Source organism: Sturnira hondurensis, unplaced genomic scaffold (assembly GCF_014824575.4).
Source record: "Sturnira hondurensis isolate 20B ecotype Veracruz unplaced genomic scaffold, ASM1482457v3 Scaffold0006829, whole genome shotgun sequence".
NCBI lineage: Eukaryota > Metazoa > Chordata > Mammalia > Chiroptera > Phyllostomidae > Sturnira > Sturnira hondurensis.
In genome coordinates, this window is record NW_028079460.1 from 88,685 (window position 1) to 109,998 (window position 21,314).

At 40.5% G+C, this 21,314-nt stretch overlaps 2 protein-coding genes across 6 annotated transcripts in view; one reads left to right on the forward strand and one right to left on the reverse strand.

Moving 5' to 3' along the window:
* DAP3 (death associated protein 3) overlaps positions 1-17,280 on the reverse strand; it is a 40,551-nt gene extending 23,271 nt beyond the window's left edge. The window contains exons 1-2 of one of the 5 annotated variants that reach the window (XM_037050553.1): positions 17,200-17,280; positions 347-419 (exon numbers count right to left, since the gene is read on the reverse strand). In XM_037050553.1, the coding sequence (XP_036906448.1) occupies positions 347-388 (42 nt within the window). In that variant the 5' untranslated portion in view covers positions 389-419; positions 17,200-17,280. Of the gene's footprint in view, positions 1-346; positions 420-16,192; positions 16,563-17,126 lie in introns of those variants that run through there. The other 4 variants (XM_037050552.1, XM_037050550.1, XM_037050549.1 and 1 more) reach the window with 4 other exon arrangements.
* ASH1L (ASH1 like histone lysine methyltransferase) overlaps positions 17,250-21,314 on the forward strand; it is a 233,916-nt gene continuing 229,851 nt past the window's right edge. The window contains exon 1 of the mRNA XM_037050750.1: positions 17,250-17,330. The gene's annotated coding sequence lies outside the window, so the exon portion shown is untranslated. The remainder of the gene's footprint in view (positions 17,331-21,314) is intronic.

The window sequence follows — 21,314 nt, forward strand, 5'->3', positions numbered from 1 at the left end:
CAAACCAAAAAACATAATCCAACTACAGTAGGGAATACTAACAAAAGTTAATAAAGATAACTGTAATAAAGCTTTCAAAAAATGTCAATTCTCCTATGACATGGTAAAATCAAGCACAACTACTCTACTGAGATCTGTTCCTTGGAGATTTTTAGGGCAGCTGGGAATGAAGTGAATGGACAGAGAGAAATGGAAGTGTGACTGTTCTTTTGAGTGTGAACTTGTAAATTAAAGCCAGCTGCAGTTCTCCAGAGCATTAAATTCTGCTATATAACAAATTCACCTAAACAGAAGAAATCCACCTAAAAGAATTTGTACAAAAGCATTTAGGTCAGTTCGGACTCACCTTATGGACCCTAGAGATAAGTCTTGTCATTCTTTTCAACATTGTTCCTGTACTTTGAAAACGCCGGCCAGAACTGGGAAAAGATATTTGTACAATGGATTAGTATCCAGAATAAATAAAGAATGCCTACGAACTGACAAAAAGATGAGAAGACACAAATAGACATTTCACAGAAAAGTTTATATTAATGGCTAGTAAACCTATGAGAAGATTTTCATTCTCACTACAAATTAGGAAAATATAAATTAAAACCACCACAACGAGACATTCACAATCACCACATTGGGAATAAATGAAAAGGTCAAATACTAGCAAATGTGACAGGCTGTGAAGCCCTGGGGAACTTTCATATACTGTCAGTGAGAATATAAATAGAAGTATCTAAGAAAACAAATTTGGCAGTATCGTGTAAAGTTGAAAACGTACAAGTCTAAGACCCAGATATTCTACTCCTTGGTATTTATTCTACAAAAACACTTATACACTGGGAAATATATATATAACAATGTTCATAGTAGTAGATTATGAAGAATTACCAAAAACTGTAAAAAGCCTAATTGTCCATTGAAAGACAAGTGAATAAACAAAGATACGGTCATACAATGGAATATCATACAGAGATAAAAAAAGAATAAGGACTTCCGCCAAGATGGAGGCATAGGTGTAAACACTGTGCCTTTTCCCACAACCAAGTTTGAACACAACAAAGGTCTGGAGAACAAAGACACAGCCAAAGAACAGAAAACTGAATTATATGGAAGTCTGACAACAATGAACCGATCAACCGGGACGGTAAGAGGGGTGGAGCCAGCAGTGGAGCAGGGCTGGACAGGACAGATCCCCAGACCTGGGCGCGCAGGCGGCCCGGACACAGTCAGGCTGTGGGGCAGACTGACCGTGGTCGCACATTCGTGCACAGTGGGACGAACCGCGCAGACCCCAGCAGCGAACCCAGTGGTGGAGGGCTGACGGCGGTGGCACACTCGAGTGCAGTGGGACGGAACGTGCGGCCCCGGTGACAGTGGCAGCTGTGGCACCTGTGGTGGCGGCAGCGAGAGACAGCAGATGGAACCGCCATTGCTCCTCTTAGGCCCCGCCCCCACATACAGCCTCACAACCCAGTGCCTGAGTTGCCCCACTCTGGTGAACACCTAGGGCTCCGATCCTGATACGTAACAGGCACAAACAGCCCAAAAGATGGCTCAAGAAGAACTCAAAGCCCCAGAGCCCATAACTCTAAGCATCCAAGAGATTGCCAGTCTCTTAGATGCACAGTTCAAGACACTGTTTATCAGGATGCTCACAGAACTGGTTGATTATAGTCACAAATTAGAGGAACATATGAAGGCTAAACTAATTGAAATGAAGGGAGATGCACAGGAAACCAATAGTGATGGAAAGGAAACTGGGACTCAGATCAATGGAATGGACCAGAAGGAAGAACCAAACATTCAACCAGAAAAGAATGAAGAAATGAGAATTCAAAAAAATGAGGAGAGGCTTAGGAACCTCCAGGACATCTTTAAACGTTCCAACATCCAGATTATAGGGGTACCAGAAGGGGGAAGGAAACAGCCACGAGTGGAAAACTTATTTGAACAAATAATAAAGGAGAACTTCCCCAGTCTGGCAAACAGACTATTTCCTGGAAATAGACTTCCAGGAAATCCAAGAAGCTCAGAGAGTCCCAAAGAAGTTGGACCCAAGAAGGAACACACCAAGGCACATCATAATTACATTAGCCAAGATTATAATGAAGAGAGAATCCTGGAAGCAGCAAGAGATAAGGGGACAGTCACCTACAAAGGAGTACCCATCAGACAGTCAGCAGATTTCTCAAAAGAGACCTTACAGGCAAGAAGGGGCTGGAAAGAAGTATTCCAAGTCATGAAATCCAAAGACCTACATCTAAGACTGCTCTATTCAGCAAAGCTTTCATTTAGAATGGAAGGACAGATAAAGTGCTTCTCAGATAAGGTCAAGTTCAAGGAGTTCATCATCACCAAGCCCTTATTATATGAAATGCTAAAGGGACTTATATAAGAAAAAGAAGATGAAAAATATGGACAGTGAAAGGACAGCAAAATCACACAGTTATTAACAACCACGCGTAAAGCAAAAGCAAACCAAGAGGACAGCTAGATCAGGAGTGGAACCATAGAAATGAAGAACACATGGAGGGTTAGAAACAGGGGAGTGGGAGGAGGAGAAGTTGGGGAGAAGGTACAGAAAATAGCATAGACAGTAGGTAGAAAATAGATAGAGGGGAGGGCAAGAATAGTAGGGGAAATATAGAATGTAAAGAACTTGAGACACGTGGTTATAAACTAAGGGGGGGAGAATGGTGGGGGAGGGAGTGTGCTGGTGAAAGGGAATGAAAGGGGGAATAGAACAACTGCAATGGTATAATCAATAAAATATATATTTTAAAAATCTTTTTTAAAAATGATTTTATGTATTTATCTTTAGAGGGGAAGGGAAGGAGAGAGAGAAAGAAACATCAATGCATAGTTGCCTCCTGTGCATCCCATTCCCGGAACCGGCCTGCAACCCAGGCATGTGCCCTGACTGGGAATCAAACCGAGATTGTCTGGTCAGCAGGCCCGCACTCAATCCACTGAGCTACACCAGCCAGGGCTGTTTTATTATTTTTATATGATGTATATTTATTCATTTGTATCTTGAAAAATATTTAACTAAAAAAAGCCCCACCCCTGGCTGATGTAGCTCAGTGGATTGAGCATGGGCCTGTCCAATCAAACTTGTCACTGGTTCGACTCCCAGTCAGGACACATGTCTGGGTTGCAGGCCAGGTCCCCAGCAAGGGACACATGAGTGGCAACCACACATTGATATTTCTCTCCCACTCTTTCTCTTACTTTCCCCTCTAAAAAAAAAAAAGCCCCTCTTGGGAGCTAAAAGATGTTTAAAATACCTAAATGCAGCTCTCAACATTCAGTACTAATAACGTAATTAAATCAAATCTCCAAGTAATTACTTACTTCATTTTACCTAATAATTTTCACATTTCTTACAACCAAAATCTTTAAAGCAGCAGCAGCAGCAGCAGCAGCAACAACAGAGTTGCACCCATTTATTCAACAGTTACTGAGCACCTACAATTTGCCAGGCCCTGTGAGTAAGATGATGAGCAAAACTGTTTTAGTCTCTCCCCAAGGGGTGTGGCTGTGTTGGGCACTGTCCCCAAAAGTGAAAAGTTGTTGGTTTGATTCCTGGTCAGAGCACATGCCTAGATTTTGTGTTCGGTCACTGGTTGGGGTATGTACAAGAGGCAACCAATTGATATTTCTCTCAAACTGATGCTTCTCTATTTCTCTTCCTCCCTCCCTTCCCTGCTCTCTAAACACAAATAAAATCTTTTAAAAACCGTTATAGTCTCTAACCCAATAAAGCGTCACTGACACAAACTCCTTTGAATTTCATCTCCACTTTCTTGTAGTTTTTTTTTAATGCTCACCTGAGGATGTGTTTATTGGTTTTAAAGAGGAGAGAAAGAGAAACATTGCTGTGAGACAGAACATGGATCGTTACCCCTCAAATGCGCCCCGACTGGGGATAAAACCAGCAACCTTTGGTGTAAGGGATGTTCCAATCGAAGCCACCCAGCCAGGGCTCTTTTTAAATTTACTTTTTAATAAAGTTGTGAATGCATCCCTTAATTGTCATTCCAGAAATGTGTGATATGCTTCCATGTGCCCACACCACACAGAGGTGAAGCAGACTGGTATGGTCTCTACTGGACTGCTTCTCTTCCAGCTCCGGGGTTCCAGGACTCATTTGCTGTGTTTGAGAACCAGAGGTTTAGAGAAGGAGTTCCTAAAACGAGTTTAGTGAATACTACTAACTTTTCATAAACTGAACCAGGGCTCTGGCCAAAGAAATCTGAGAAATGCTTTATAGCTATTCATTTCTTGAATAATTGTAATATATATTAGCATACTTAAAGACTTCAGGAAAACTATAGTGAGAGACTTCATTTTGACCCAAATTTACTTGGCCTTGCAATCCTTGGGGCTCCTTTATTGCAAAACACTATTAACATCATTCTCCTGGATGCTACTAGAGGAACTGCTGCTGTGGAGTAAGTGGATGGCTGTGAGCATGTTCCCAGGCCTGAGGATGATGCTCCACTCTTCCACAGGCAGAGGAGTGGTCAGGTCCCCTCTGTTCCTGCTTTTTCATCTGTTCTCCTTAGCTCTGCCTTACACTGCCTTCCAAAACCACTCAATGCCCAACACTACTACCTGTTGCTTAATACAGCTGTGTAGAAAAGAGTTAAAAGAACGGGCCTGAGATTGCTTGCCCTCCTTAGAAAGGCTGCTTCCAAGGCTGCCCCTTGGGTAGTATCTGGGAACTTGGATGGCGAGTTCCCACCATCCCCAGTACTGGTAAGGGGGGAGTCACTGTCCCTAAATTATTTATACAAACATGATTTATGGTATATATCTGCTTTCCTCCTAACAGCCTGGAATTTTAGTATATGCTAGGCAGATAATGACATGACCAACCCCAATAAAAATCCTGGGCACTGAAACTCAAATGGCTTTCCCTGGTTGGCAACATTTGACAAGATTCTACTGGGAAAGGACTCCTGGAAACTTGCACTTGGTTTCCTCCAGATGTTGCCTTTTGCTGATTTTGCTATGTATCCCTTCACTGTAATAAATCATAGCCATGAGTATATTGATTTCTGAGCCCTCCTAGGAAATCACAGAACCTGGGGGTGGTTTGGCAACCACAGACACAGTCAGCTAGTGCCCAACACCACCCAGCATCTATCTTTACCTGGCAACCAGTCTACCTGATACCCACCAACACTTGGCACCAAATGCCACCCAAAGCCCATTTCTGACCAGCTCAATTATCTTAACCCAAATGTTTCTCAATCTTCCCCTACTTTAACTAACTCAAGTCTTGCCTCCAACACTATCTTCCCCCATCTGTGACTGGCTAACCCCCATGCCAATTCTAATCCTCCATTATCAGTTGATTTGCTACCCTAAGCTCTCCATTCAACCCCAATTTTCCCTACGGCAAGGTTACTCATGACTCCAGCCACTCTAACAGTACCTGGCCCACCCGACCATGCCATGACTTGTACACTCTACTACAACCACTAATATGAGCCCAGTTATGGGCTGCAGCTCTGGAGGGGAGCTGGGTCCTGAAAAGAGTAGATGATATGGTCCAAGGATCAACTGCTTGAGGCTGCAAATGACAGTGGCCTTAAAAGTATGTTTGAGAAAACTTCAAATCTCCATACATCCTGGATTAAAGTCAAGGCAGAATATCCTGAGACTGCCACAAAAGCATTGAAAAGCCTGCTTCCATTTCCAACATCCTCTCTTTGTGAAGCAGTGTTTTCTGCAGTGACAGCAGCCAAAACGGGATAACAGAGCAGATAGAACATAAGGAACACACTTTGAGTGTCACTGTCTCCCATCACCCCCAGATGGGACCCCCATCTACTTGCAGGAAAATAAGCTCAGGGCTCCTGCTGGTTCTGCATTATAGAGTTGTATAATTCTTTCATTATATATTACAATGTGATAATAATAGATATACAGTACACAATAAATGTAATGTATTTGAATCATCTCCAAACCATCTCCCCCATACCCCGGGTCTGTGGAAAAACTGTCTTACATGAAACTGGTCACTGGTGCCAAAAAGGTTGGGGAGTGCTGCTTTAAAAATACCTGTAAGCAGAGAAGGCCCAATTGACAGGCTAAATGAAAGCAGAAGGGAGGAATTATTTGTTCATTCCACTTTCCAGCACATATGCAAGTAAGTGCATCAAGATAAACGCTCAAAGCCACTAAGACCGTAAAATCTGAGTACTCGTTTATTATTTCAGTTTTTTCATTTCATCTGAACACTTATTCACAAAGTGCAAGTTGACTTATATTGCTTGTTACTGGAAGATAGGTAAGGGACAAGTTTCCTATTAGAAGAGAATGAGCCCTGGCAGGTGTGACTCGGTGGACTGAGTGCTGGCCTGTGAACCAAAGGGTCACAAGTTCAATTCTCAGTCAGTGCACATGCCTAAGCTGTGGGCCAGGTCCCCAGTAGGGGGCCATGTGAAAGGCAACCACATATTGATATTTTCCTCCCTCTCTTTCTGCCTTCCCCTCTCTCTAAAAATAAGTAAAATATTAAAAAACAAAAAGAAATGAATGACAATACAAGATGAAAAGACTTATGGAAATGAATGGTGGTGTGGGTGGTGTGGTGATAGCTATACAATAATGTGAATGTATTTAGTATCACAGAACTGCACACTTAAAAATGTTTAAGGCCCTGGCTAGTGTAGCTCAGTGGATTGAGCACAGGCCTGCAAACCAGAGGATCGTGGTTCGATTCCCAGTCAGGGCACATGCCTGGGTTGCGGGCCAGTTCCCAGCAGGGGACACATGATACATTATGTGTCCTCGGCAGAGGCAACCATACATTGATATTTCTCTCCCTCTCTCCTTCCCTTCTCCTCTAAAGATAAATAAATAAAATATTTAAAAAAATGTTTAAGATGGTACATTTTTAAAAAAGATTTTATTTATCTGTAGAGGAGGAGGGAAGGAAAGAGGAAGAGAAATATCAATGTGTGGTTGCCTCTCGTGCGTCCCTGGTGGGAACTGGCCTGCAACCCAGGCATGTGCCTTGACTGGAGATCGAACTGCGTTCCTTTGGTTCACAGGCCCGTGCTCAATCCACTGAGCTACACCAGTCAGGGCTAAGATGGCACATTTTAAGTTATGTGCATTTCATCACAATAAAAAAACAAAACAAAAAAGTGACTGATGTTAAAAATTAAAGATGAGTGATAATGACCTCAAGCCTTCTAGGAAGCAAAATGAAGAAAAAATTCTCAAACATACCATTAAAATCTTTCTTTGATATTGTTCAACTGCCATTGTTCTGAGATTACACAGTGTCTACTTCTACTATTCCAACACAGAAGTGTCCTCCCTCTGATCCCAGTAATTTTTTGCTTAAAACTTGTATAAAACAAACCAGTCCCAGAGACAAACTATTTCCTTAGTCGTTAGCTTTTCCAGGTACACTTGAAAGGACATGTCCTCACCACTGTATTTATTTATTTTTTTAAAGCTTTATTTATTTATTTTAGACAGAGGAAAAGGAAGGGAGAATAAGAGAGAAAAACATCCATTTGCCATTTGTTGCCTCTCACACACCCTCAAGTGGGGACCTGGTCAGCAACCCAGGCATGTGCCCTGACTGGGGACTGAAACTAGTGACTGTTCAGTTTGCAGTGAGGTGCTCAACCACAGAGCTACAGCAGCCGGGGCTGTATTTAAAATTCTGTCAGTAGTCTGATGAAACTTTTTGACTAGTGTTACAGCCTTGTTCTTTTTTTTTAAGAAAAAAAAAATAGGTTACATTTTATTTAGAAGAGCTAGCTTCCTTCCTTTTTAAGAAAAGGTATTTTCATATAGATAGGCTAGACGTATACTGAGAAGGAAATCAGAAAGAGTGTGTACCAAATTTACAAAGGCATCCTAAAGACTATACGCTAAGAGTTCGCTGGTCACAAAAATCAGAAGTTCTTTCATGTTTTTAATAGATATTTTTAGAGAAAGAAAGAAACACTGATTTGTTGTTGCACTTATTTGCACATTCATTGGTTGCCAGGTTTGGTTCTCTGTTGGTTTTCCTCATGCATCTGAGGTTGCCTGGCTGGTCAAGGTTGGCCTTGCCTGGGATGACTAATTCAGCTCCACACTCTCTCTCATCTTCTAGCAGTGTGTCCTGGACCTGCCATAACAGTGGCAAAGGTTCAAGAGAGCTGAAATAACTTAAGACGTCTTCAAACTTGACTCAGAACCAGCAGTCTTCTGTCACATCCTATTGCAGCCTATTATTTGAACAACCCAGAATCAAAGGATGGGAAGTAAACTTCACCATTTTATAGGAAGACGTGTAAAATCAGAATTTTTCTGGCATGGAAACCACTGTACTGTTAAAAATGAAGTCTGAATGTAAATATGGCTATTGGACTTAAAAGAAATATTCCTTATTATTAAATCACATTTCTTCTTAGGTGCCCTCTATCCCCTATTTGCACAGCTATTTTTTAATTTTGATCTTAGCTAAGTGTAAGTAAATTATTAAAATTCATTTTATTAATTTGAACCTTATTTCAGTGTGTTGGTATCTTATATTAGTAAAATTCATTCATTCATTCACTCATTCCTTACCCAAGGACATGCTTATTGATTTTAAAGAATGGAGAAGAGAGGGAAGGAGAGGGAAATATTAATCGGCTACCACTCGCACACTCCCCAACCAGGGAAGGAGTCCACAATCCCTGACCGGGATTGAACCCAAAGATCAACCAACTGAGCCACACTGACCAGGGCTATTAATAATTTTTTAAAATAAATTCACTATTTAAAAATTTTTAGTTATAAAGTTAACCAATGAGAACAAAAGGTTGTTTTGATGAAATGCTAATTCAGAAATTATAAAAATTTGCAGTTTCCTATCAGTTTCAGCATCAAATGAGTTTTGTCTTTTATTTTGTATCTGAAATATTAGAAATCTTGTCACACAAATAAGTAGTTGCAAGTGGTAACCACTCGTAAGTTTTCATTTTTTAAAAATTTAGACAAACAATTGCAAGTATAGTATAAAGAAGCTTCCTTAACCTTTTCATCTAGTTTTCCCTAATGTTAACATCTTATGTAACTTTAGTACAATGATCAAAATTACGAAATTAACATGGAAGCCCTGACTGGGTCACTCAGTTGGTTGAAGCACTGTCCCGCACAACAAAAAGGTTGCCGGTTTGATCCCCTGTCCAGGCACATTCTCTCTCACTCAGATCAATGAACATATTCATGTGAGGATTTAAAAAAAGAAATTAATATTGTAACAATACTATTAACTATAGAATTTATTTAGATTTCCTCAATTTTTCTATAACGTATTCATTCTGTTTCAGGATCCAATCCAGAATCCCACAAATGGAGTTCTTTTTTTTCTTTCTAAATCTATCACATACATAATAGCTACCCTTAAAATTTTTTGGTGAAAATTACAAATTTGAAAAACATGTCCTTAATGATCTCATTCAAGTAACAATTTAGTAGGATATAAGTTACCTGAAGAGTTCTGCAGCATAGTCTAAATAAGCAGCTTTCTCAACTTCAGCTGCACACGAGAAATACCTGGGTATAATGAAAACTTTTAATGCCCAGATTGTATCTCAGACCAGTTAAATCACCATGTCTGGTAGTGAGACTCAGACATCGGTAGTTTTTAAAGTTCCCCAGCTGATTCCAATGTGCAACCAAGAGTGAGAACTACAGGATAGATGTCAATGGTCAAGGGAATTTCAACCAATTTAACTAACATGTAGTCATTTGGGCACAGTTATATCAATTAAACAGTCAGTACATATTTCTCCAAAAAGCCATAATGAGGCTGTCAAATGAGTTACTTTAAAGAAGACTTGATATACATATAATGGCTCTGATATACCATTCTAGGAATTCTGACAAAAAGCATTATACTAGTCTGCCATGATTTTTCTCTACTGATATGACTTCCTCATGATCAGTAATTCTTTTTCTAAATCGGTGCTTCTCAACTGGGGCAATTTTACCCCATGTGGCAGCATCCGAAGCATTGTGAGTTGTCACAACTTGGGGGAGTGTTGCTGCTGCCATCTAGAGAACAGAAGACAGGGAGTTTGCTGAATATCCTGCAGGAGCGTCTCCCACAACAAAGAATTATCCAGCTTTAAATGTCAACAGTGCCAAGGTTGAGATTATTGTTAAATCCTGAGTCCTACAGGAAAAATCTGGTTCATGGAGACTCATTGGTTTCATAATTTCAGTTAAAAAATGTGTTACTCTGCATTTTATAATCTTCTTTATATCTATTTTCTCCAATTAGGAATTCAAACAGTATTAGGGCAGTATTAGGGCTACAGGAGTAATTAGGGCAAACAGTATTCAGAGCAGTATTAGGGCTACAGAAGTAATGACTTTCTCTGAAAAACACCAATTATGACAAACTTCAACAGTGTAAACTTCTCTTAAGCACTCAGTACTGTACCTCCAGGGGCTTTTGTTAGAAACAAAATGCAGTGATCTCCAAATGACAAGCAAGAAAGTGATGGTGCAATGTACACTAACTCTTGTAATGGAGAAAGAAAAAAAATGAAGGAAATAGAAGGGACCACAATTGCTGCCTAGGTTAGAGGATACTCTGGATATTTCAACAAACTAAACCTAGAGAATTTCCCAACAAATTGCCTGCAGACTGGTAAGAACATCTGAGAGGTCTCTAAAAGCTTCACAAAAGGCATGTTTAGCCCTGGATAGTGTGGCTCAGTGGACTGAATGCCAACCTGCAAACCAAATGGTCGCCAGTTCAATTCCCAGTCAGGGCACATGCCTGGGTTGCAGGCCAGGTCCCCAGTAGGCAATCAAGAGGCAACCACACACTCATGTTTCTCTTTCTCTCTTTTTCCCTCCCTTCCTTTCTCTAAAAATAAGTAAATAAAATCTTTAAAATAAAAGGCATGTTCATTGTACACATATGCCCAGGGTCAACACCCTAGAATTTTAGGGCTCAGTGGTATACCTATATTGATCTCACTCTAACTCTACATTGATTATGATTCTGAAGTGGAGACGAATAAAAATAAAGACAAAGAGCCCTGGCTGGCGTAGTTCAGTGGATTGAGCACAGGCCTGCGAACCACACGATCTCGGTTCGATTCCCAGTCAGGGCACATGCCTGGACTGCAGGCCAGTTCCCAGCAGGGGACCCACGAGAAGCAATCATACATTGATATTTCTCTCCCTCTCTCCTTCCCTTCCCCTCTAAAGATAAATAAATAAAATATTTAAACAAAATAAAGACAGTATAAAGAACATATGGACAATAACTAAGGTGGGGGGTGGAAATGGGAGGGAGGTGGGGAGCACTGGGGGTATGGACAGGGCTAGGAATATAAGACAGAAAACTACTTGAACAAGAATTAAATAAAAAAATTAAAAAAATAAAGACAAAGATATACACAAAACAATCTGATCTATTGTGGTGTTATTGTTGCAGGTATTTATCTTTATTTTTTAAAATTTCTAATATTAATAATAGCAGAATATTAGCAATATTAATTAAAACTGTCTAAACTTTAGTGAGGTGTCTACTTCAAAAAAGTTTTTGTGAAACCTAAGCAAAATCATTTTTATAGTGAGATAATAAAAACACAGGAGTCCCTATATATATGATTATTAAATTGCAACACTGTTTCTAATATTAAAAAAAATGTAAAGAGCCTAAATATCTGCCAACAACACATAAACAACATATCTACACAATGAAACACAATGCAGCTGTTTAGAAATGAAATAATCTCAGAAATTCTCTGGGCGCTAATGAGGGAAAATCTCCAATGTATATTACATGGGGGGGTGGAGCGGGGGAAGCACAGGTAAGTATATAGCAAGCTAGTATTTGTGTAAAAAAGGAGAAAAATACATCCAATCTGTTTATTCAAAGACGTAAACAGTATTTAGAATAATATGTAAAAACCGGTAAAACTGGTTGCCTTCAGAGAGAGAAAATAGGAGGAAAGAGGGAGGGAGAGTGGTGTCTTTTTTACTTTTTGAATTCTGAAAACCTGGTTGCTATTACCCAGGCAAAGAGTAAATTTTCCAAGCTTAAATCAACAAATCCCCCTAGTGACTCTTATAAAGCTATCAAGCAATTATTCTGTATGCATATTTCTTTAGGAATTATTTTATTTACTTACTTATTGAATTTATTGAGATGACATTGGTTAATAAAATTATATAGTTTTTAGGTATGCAATTCTATAATACATAACCTGTATATTACATTTTGTGTTTACCCCCCAAGTATATGAATTATTCTCTATGTATATTTCTCCATTCAGGAAACCCTGAAGCATCAAATTCTGTTTACAGTGAGTTCCCATTTCCAACAACCCATATCAATCTACCTCCAGAATGTTTGAGATACCTTTTGGTTTCTCAGCTGAGCACCTTTCAAATAACATTCTCTACAGGAAAAAAGTAGCATTGTTTTAAGCCTGTAAAAATCTTTTTTCCCTCTCAGCCCAAGTTTTCTATCTGTAAAACAAGGACATAAACATTATACCAAGCTAAGAGCAATTTATAATACTAACAGAAAAGAGATAAAAGGGTTGTGCTGGTAAAGGCAGGAGTAAGGAGCATATGCTTCAAAGTTCCCCTTCCTCCAGCTACTAAAGTACATCAGAAAGGAATCTAGGGTTCCAAAAAACCCAACTAATTACAATAGCAATAGTTAACATTTATTGAATACTTTCTGTATGTGAGACAGTGTTCTAAAGTGCTTTATTTGAATTAACTCATTTTATCTTCACAACAATCCTGTGATGTAGGTAATACAATCTCTAATTTATGGACAAGGAAAGAGAGTGGTAAATACGATAAAATAGTTAAAAAAGCATGGACTTTGCAAACTACCTGCTGGGATTTGAAACCTGGCTCTCCTACTTAATGGCTGTGTAACCTTGAGCAAGTTGCTTAAACTCTGTGTGTCTGTTTCCTCATTTCTAAATTAGAAATAATGGTAACATCTAAAGCACGAGTTTAAAATCTTGGTACACCTACAAAAATTTCAGTTCTTCCCTTGTTAAACAGAAAATTATTCAGAGACTATTATGCTTATATTGCATTTACTCATAACTTGTCACATGTAAAGTCAATCCTGGTGATAAAATTTTATCTTTAAAATTTTCTTTTAACATTTGAAACCTTATTTTAAAAGTTTACATTAAAGACCTTTTTCCCCCTATATATCCTTACTGTATTTAGACAACATCATAGCAAGGAAACACCATGAAATAAATGTTTAATTGCTTCTATTCTAGTGGGGATGTCTGAGAGCAGCTTTGCTAAGACTGCTGCTGGACAGCAATATCACATAGTCCAGCTGTCTGTTTACAGCTTGAGGATTAATGCCAGAAGTAGAGCAATAAGAAAATGGAGGCAGACCTTGGAGATATTGCAGGTTTGGTTCCAGACTATAGTAATAAGTGAGTACCGCAATAAAGCGAGTCGTAATAGTGCTGCCTTCTATTTGTGAAAAATGCAACACCTATGAAGTGCAATAAAGTGAAGCACAATAAAGTAGAGCATAATAAAAGGAGGTATGTCTGTACCGGAAATCTAGGCAGTTTTGTTGAGTGCCTATAACTTTGCCTGAAGAAAAAAATTTCAGTTAAACCACACCCTCATTTAAATTAAAGCACAGCCCTGGCTGGTGTGGCTCAGTGGTTGAGTGCCAGCCTGGGAACCAGTCTGGGGCAAATGCCTGGGTTGCAGGCCAGGTCCCCAGTAGGGGGCGCACAAGAAGCAACCACATATTGATGTTTCCCCTCCTCTCCTGCTCCTTCCCCTGTCTAAATACACACATACATACATAAGAATCTTTTAAAAATTAATTAATTAAAGCACAAATCACAATCCAAGGCAGAGTACTTTGGAGGTTTGTCATGGTTTGGCTCCCCTTTCTATATCAGTTCCCTATTCTGCTGTAACAAATTACTACAAACTCAGTGTCATAAAACAACACAAATTTGTCTTCTTAGAGTTGTGTGGTTCAGAAGTCCAAAACCGAAGTGTCTGCAGGGTTGTATTCTTTCTGGAAGCTCTAGTAGAGAATTTTTTATTTTTATTTTTACTTTTCCAATTTTTAGAGGCTGCTCTCCCATCTTAAAAGCCTGCAAATAGTGGGTTGTCAAGTCTGTCATGTCCCACCACTTTTGTCTCCTTCTTCTATCTTTTCAGAATTCTTGTAATTACAGTAGGCCTCTTAGATAATACAGGATAATCTCCCTACTTAAGGTTAGCTGATTATCAAACTCAATTTCATCTGCATCCTTAATTCCCTCTCATCATGTGATATATTCACAGGTTTCAGGGATTAAAAATGGACATTTTTGGAGGAACCATTATTTTGTCTTGCATATCTTCCCTAGTTCAAATCATTCATTCATTCAATAAGGCCATTTCATTGGGCACCTAATGTTTTGGTCTCTGGTAGGTAATGGGGCATACACAAAAGAACAGAGTGCTATCTTATTTGCCAATACTAAGCTGACAATTTATTAATCACCACAGTTTCTAAGAGCTAACTGAAGGCAGAGACCATAAGTAACTAGTGGAATTCCACTGAAAGTGTATTTTTCTTTGTAGCATATGCAATTATGCTGTTGATGAAAAATACCATAAAGGCAATGTGAAACAATTTAATCTTTTAAGAAATAATCAAACTAAAGTCTAAAGATAAATTAGTGAATTTCTCTGAGCCTCGGGCTTCTCATGGGTAAAATGGGGATAAGGTGATCTATCTCAAAGGGTTGTTTATATAAGGATTAAAGAGCAACACACATTCTCCTGGCACGATATTCCACATGTTAATTCTCTTTCCCTTTGCATGTTTAAAGTATCTAACATTCGTTTAAACATTTCCATGATTAGTTGTGCACCAGACTATAAAAGAATATAAAATAAATGTTGGCCACAGCCCCTGCCCTCAAATTAAAAATGTGTTGGTAGGGTAACATATTTGCACATACAACACAACTAAGGAAAGATCAATGTAAACCTAAATGGGCACCATGAAAGAACTGGAACTTAAACACGGTTAGGGAAAGCAAGTATATAGTTAGGTAATTAAATTATTTAATCTTTACCTTAAAATGGGTAAATGTCTTTTTGTCTTAAAAAGACAAAGCAAGCAAACACCTGATCCATACGTTGAAATATGGTAAGGGGGGAATTATGGAGTGTCTACTTTAACTTTAGAGCTTGACCAGGTCTTTCAGATCAGTCAAGTACAGACATTTTCAAACTATTCTCTGGATCCCTGGAAGTCCACAGATGTTAAAGTGAAGGGAAGCCCACGTAGATCCCTTTCCTGATTTATTCTGCTTTACCCTTTGGGTGAAACTAAAACTGCTTGATTAGGTAAACTTTGAGATTATCTGTGTATTTTATTTTTTAAATATTTTTTAATTTATTTATCTTTAGAGGGGAAGGGAAGGAGAGAGGGAGAGAAATATCAATGTATGGTTGCCTCTGGTGTGTCCCCTGCCAGGAACTGGCCTGCAACCCAGGCATGTGCCCTGACTGGGAATCGAACCGAGATCGTGTGGTTCGCAGGCCCGTGCCCAATCCACTGAGCTACACCAGCCAGGGTTATCTGTGTATTTTAATAGTTCTCCTCAATTCTATCATTAAAAAAGTAAACGTTCGTGAGCTGTTTCATCAACAATTTGGGAGAATAGGACACAAACTACCAATTACACCCACAAACCTTATCAACATCAACAGTACTGTGATGATAACACAATACTCTGTACTTTCCCTGTGCCTAGGAGCTAATTCTACTTTACATATATTATGTTATCTAATATGGAACTAAGAAAATAACTTCCTGAAGAACATACAAGACATGGGAGATCGAGTCCAGAATTGAACTAAAAATATAAAAAAATATATGGTTCTTTATCCTTTAACATCAGGTTGAAAATATATCACCCATCCATTCATGAGGAATGAGTAGGGCAACAAAATCAACACTTACAACAATGATGTGGAATTCGAGAAATTTAAATTAGGTTTAAAACAACAGAAAGAAATACCATTGCGCTGTTTTTTCCCTGGTTTCCAAGTCTGCAGACCCAAAAGAAGCTCGTCGGCCCAACTTAGCCTCACTTCCTATACCCTGGAAGTACGGAGTTCCGCTCCCTTCCCCGGTGCCGGTTCTTTCCCTCACCGAGAGTAGTGGACCAGTCCTCCCAGTACAGCAGACACAGGCTGGCTCAACAGATCTCGTCCCGCAACGAAGCAAGCCCGCTCCGTTCGGCAGGAAACTACTCACTGCGCAGCCGCCGCGGCCTCCAACCACTGCCCAGCGAAGGGGCGCCAGGCCTCCCCCAACCCGTTCACCGAGGCCGGGAGGCGGAGGGGTGAAGCGAGCCGGGCCACGGCAGTCTCGTGGCCAGTGAGGTAAGTAGTCATAGGTCTCCGTCCGCCACTCGGATAGTTCCAGTCATAACGGCCTGCTCTGCCAGCTTTGCCTGTCCCTTCCTCCCCCGCTCCCGCAACCACCAGAATGGAACAGGCCCGCGGCGGGGATTGTGGGAGGCGCACGCGCGGCGGGTGGAGGGAATGGTGGGGGGGGCCGGAGGAGGAGGCGGCGGCGGCGGAGGCCGTGGCGGCTGTTGCTGGCTGTGGGGGCGGGGAAGGGGGGAGGAAAGAAGAGGAGGAGGAGGAGGAGGAGGCGGCTTGGGCTCGAGCCGCTGGAGGTACGCGTGAGGGTCCGCGCTAGAGCCGGCTTGACAGAGGCCGAGGGGAAGCGGGGGACTGTGCGAGGAGGCGCCCCTGAGTGAGCGCGTACGGGCTGGCGGGCGCGCTAGGCGGCCGAAGGCGGTGGTTGGTGAGAGAAGCGACCAACGAGCCGGGCTACCTACACTCTGGCGCGTGTGGGCGGGCGTGCGCGCTTCGCCCAAGTCGGGTGAGGGGGGGAGGACGGAGTGGGAGAAGCTGAAGAGGGAGGAGTGGGAGGTGGGGGGGCAAGAGGCGCCCTTCGCTCCCTCCCTCCGGAGGAGCTGCCGCCGCCGCCGCCGCTCTGCCGCCGCCGCTCCGCCGCCATTTTGGGTTCGCTTTGCGGAGGGGGAGACGATCCCCGTTTCGGTTGCGGGACCCATCTCCCTTCAGTTTCCACAGCTTAGTCCCACGCCTTTCCCTTCTCCTCTCTCGCATTTCCGCCAGTCCGCTCACCCGCTGGTTGCCTCTTGACAAGCGGGAGGGATTCGCTGTGAACCGAGGGAAGCAGAGGAGCGAGGTGGCGGCCGTCCCCTCTTCCCCACTTCCCTGCACTCTCATCTCTCTCGGCCTCGGCCTCTGACACGGTGAGTAGAACCGCCTCGGGAGGCTTTGGGGCTTAAGTACTTCCTCAGCTACTCAATGCTTGGCTCTCTGGGCGCTCCTGTCATCTCCCGGACCTGTACCTCCGGGACATTGGTGGTAAGGATGGGGGAGGGGAGAGTAGGGAAGGGGATCCTGAGCTAACCGGGAAGTCCCTCCTGGCGAAGGCGAAGGGGTGTCCCTGACTGGCGGGCCGCTGGCTTGGGGGAGAGGGGCGGGAAAGTAAGTGAGTGGAGGCGGAGTCGGCTGTGTCCATGACATAGGTTTAGTTTGTGTGTTATGCGGGCGGGTTTGGAGCATCCCCCAAGGTCCAGTTTGTGGCTGTCAGAGGGATAAGAGAGGCAGGAGAGGTGATCTTCTGAGGGTATTTACCTGTATGCTTAGGACTGTGGTGTCCCTGACACGCTGAAGTGTATGTGGGAAGGACAGGATGATCTCACTGTTGTAAGTTTAATAAATGTTACTGATTAGTTTGTATATGGAAAGACATGTTTTGGGTCTAGAAGACAGATGGTCTGTTGGTGTACAGAGGCTGTTTGGGTGTGTATGTAAGGAAGGAAAGTGTTCCGGAAGTGTTTGCTTGTATTTTTATAAGGGTAATGGAGTTCCCCTTATAGGGGAACTATAAATTTTTAAAATAAAACTTGGGGTGTTCCCCGCTGGTTGGATGTGTACGTGTGTGTATTTTAGGGTTCGGGAGTGCCTTGTTTCTTGTTGGGAAAGAGCAGTCAAGGCAGTAGTATTTTTAGACATACTATATAGTATGTATGTGTGGGATCAGGGATGAGAGAAATGTCACAGCCAGTTGTGGTCTTCAGAATAGTTGTTTTCCTTGAATAGAGTGAATTGTGTAAATGTGAAAGCCCAGACTATCTTTACCAGACCAATCATTGTGAGGGTATAAAGAATGCTTGGCGTTTTAGTGGAGTTTATATTAACACCTTAGAATAGAATAAAACATTTGTATCTTTCAGGCTGCCCTTTAGTTTTATTTGTGGTCCTAAATCCCTTTGAAAGTGGTGTTTTCTCCCATTTTACTAAATAGGAAATTGAGGCATAAAGATAATGTTTCCAAATTCACATGTTAAATTGGGGGCAAAGTTTGGATTGTAACTCAAATATTTTGAGCACTAGGCCAGTAGTATATTCACTATACAATGGAGCCTCAGGAGGTCTTTTTCAGGCAAATCTGAGTTTATTGGAAAGATAGGGGCATATGTGATTGATTGGATAATGTACTTGGTACAGATTAGTTGTGTTAGACATGTATATGGAATGTAGGTTGTCCTTGCCAGGTTGGCCTGTATAAGAATGTGTATCCTTGATTATTTTTTGTTTGTGGGGGAAGCAGAGCGTTTCTAACACTTAAGCTTACCAGAGAACTGCATGGGGGCTGACAGCACAACTTTATTTCTGTGGGAGGAAGGATCTTTCATTCGTTTAACAAATACTTACTGAATAAGTACTTGATGAACGTTCCTTCCTTGGGCTGAGAATAATCAAGGTGACCCTGTTAAAACAACCTGGGTGCATATGAAGGGGGACTTGTCTTGACAGTGATATGTACTAACTTGAGCCAGGCAGAAGTCAGTGTGTAGTTGAAATAAGAAAACGCTCCTAACTACAAAACTTATAGCTTTACTCTTTTTCATTACGTTTTTATTCTCAAACTTCTATCTTTCCAGTTTTGTTTTGTGACTGAGGTGTTTAGCTGATTTTCTAGTTTATCTTAGTTATAACAAACATTATTCAGTTAATTCTTTTAAGGAGACACAAAGATGAGTACTATTATGGTTTCTGCCTTTGAAGAGATTCTGATCATATTGAAGCTATGACTTGTATGATGATGAGTCTTTGAAAAGGTCAATGAGGAGGGAAGCATATTCCTGGAAGTTAAGGTTTCATTACTTAATTACAGAGAGTTTTTGCCACTATTTATTCTTAGAAAGGTATAAAGTTTTTATATGCAACTTTGTAGCTAAAAAATGTGCTTTGGTATCAAATGATTTTATCATTTGATGTTTTTGGATTTATCATTTGATATTTTGGAACTTTCTGGTTTGAAAAGGAGGCAGACATAGGTTGCATTCCTTATCTTGTTTTGGATGTACTTCTGTGGTATTGTTAAGTTTATATTAAAAAGGCCTTACTGTTGTTTTTCATATACATGCATCTAAAAAACACTAGATATACTTGTGACAGACTTCCAATCTAGTACTGGAAATTAAAAATAATTACTGCATTTTTAAAAGAACAAGAAATTCAGAAAGGTGTTTTGATAGCACATATTATAGGATTCAGCAAGATAATGATGGAGAGATCTTAAGAAAAGTGATCTGATTGCCTTCTCTGTATAAGAATGTCATTTAAATTTGTGAAAAGTTCATTGTTTTCTCTAATTTTTAAGTTGGATAGTAGGTTCATGATATTTTTTAAACATGTCGTGTGTGTAGTATGTATATATTGTGCATACAGATATATATGTATATAGTTTCTTCTATGTATGAGATACTTCACAAAAAATTATTCCGAATTTTAAGGATCAAGAATGGAAAGCAATTTTTATTTCCTATTCATGAGATGTATTTTGAAATACAGAACATAACTTTCTTATTTATCTCTTGCTAGGGACTATGTCTTTACATAGTAAGTAATGTCAGTTGAGGCTTCAGTCTAAGTCTTCTTAAATACCCTATGAATAAAGATTTGTCCACATTCAGTCTTGCCCAAAATGATCTGCCTGTACACAGAAGAGAAGTTTTGCCATGTGTAGGTATTATATCTCCAGTTAAATAATTTTTTAAAGAAGATTTTTCATGCGCCCCCTACTGGGGACCTGGCCCACATCCCAGACATATGCCCTGACTGGGAATTGAACTGGGGACTCTTTGGGTGCAGGCCTGTACTCAATCCATTGAGCTATACCAGCCAGGGCTCCAGTTAAATAATTTCATATTGCTATTTAAGTTATGTGTGTTGATCTGAATCTTTTAGAAGTAATATTCAGCCTTATTGGAATCCACTGTGAAGTTTACATTGTGTCTGTCTTTTCAGAGCATGAGGTACTTTAAGCCTGGCTGCTATAAGAGAGGGAAATGAAAGCAGTTTTTGTTTTGTTTTGAGCTATATTGTAGTTTTTTTCTTCTTTAAATTACTTGTAGTGTATTTTCTTTGTTTATATTCTTTTTAAAAATTTTTATTTATTTATATTTAGAGGGGAAGGGAAGGAGAGAGGGAGAGAAATATCAATGTATGATTGCCTCTCATGTGTCCCCTGTTGGGAACTGGCCTGCACCCCAGGCATGTGCTCTGAGTGGGAATCGAACTGCGATCCTCTGGTTTGCAGGCCTGTGCTCAATCCACTGAGCTACACCAGCTGGGGCTCTTTGTTTATATTGTTTAGGCAGAGGTTCAATTTTCATACTTATGATTTGTCATCTTAGTTAATGATAGCTGTCAATCTTACATTTCATGTTTTTGAAATCACTTTTTTAATGACTTGCCTCACTAGGTATGTTGATGGCAGTGTGATATTGACATAACATAATAAATGATGGCTTCAAGTAATGACAAAGTTAAGTAATAACCTTATTGTTATTTCAGAGTTGAACATCTTATGAAGAATGTAAAATTTTATTTGTAGCATTAATTTTTTGCTTTTTAGCAGATGAATGCATTCCTCTCAGACAGGAATGCATACTTTCTTCATTTAATTACATTGATTTTTTTAAATGTGGAAAATTTCAAACATACATGGTGATAAGAGAATAGTATAATGAGTTTTCGTGTGTTCGACATCCAGCTGGAATAGTTACCAACATCCAGTTTTCACATTATATCCCCATCTACTAGCTACTCTCCCACCATGCCCTTTGCTTATTTGGAGAAAATCTTCCAGACATATTTCATCCATAAATACTTTAGTGTACATTCATTTCACTCTTAGATGGGAAATTATTTCACTGTAG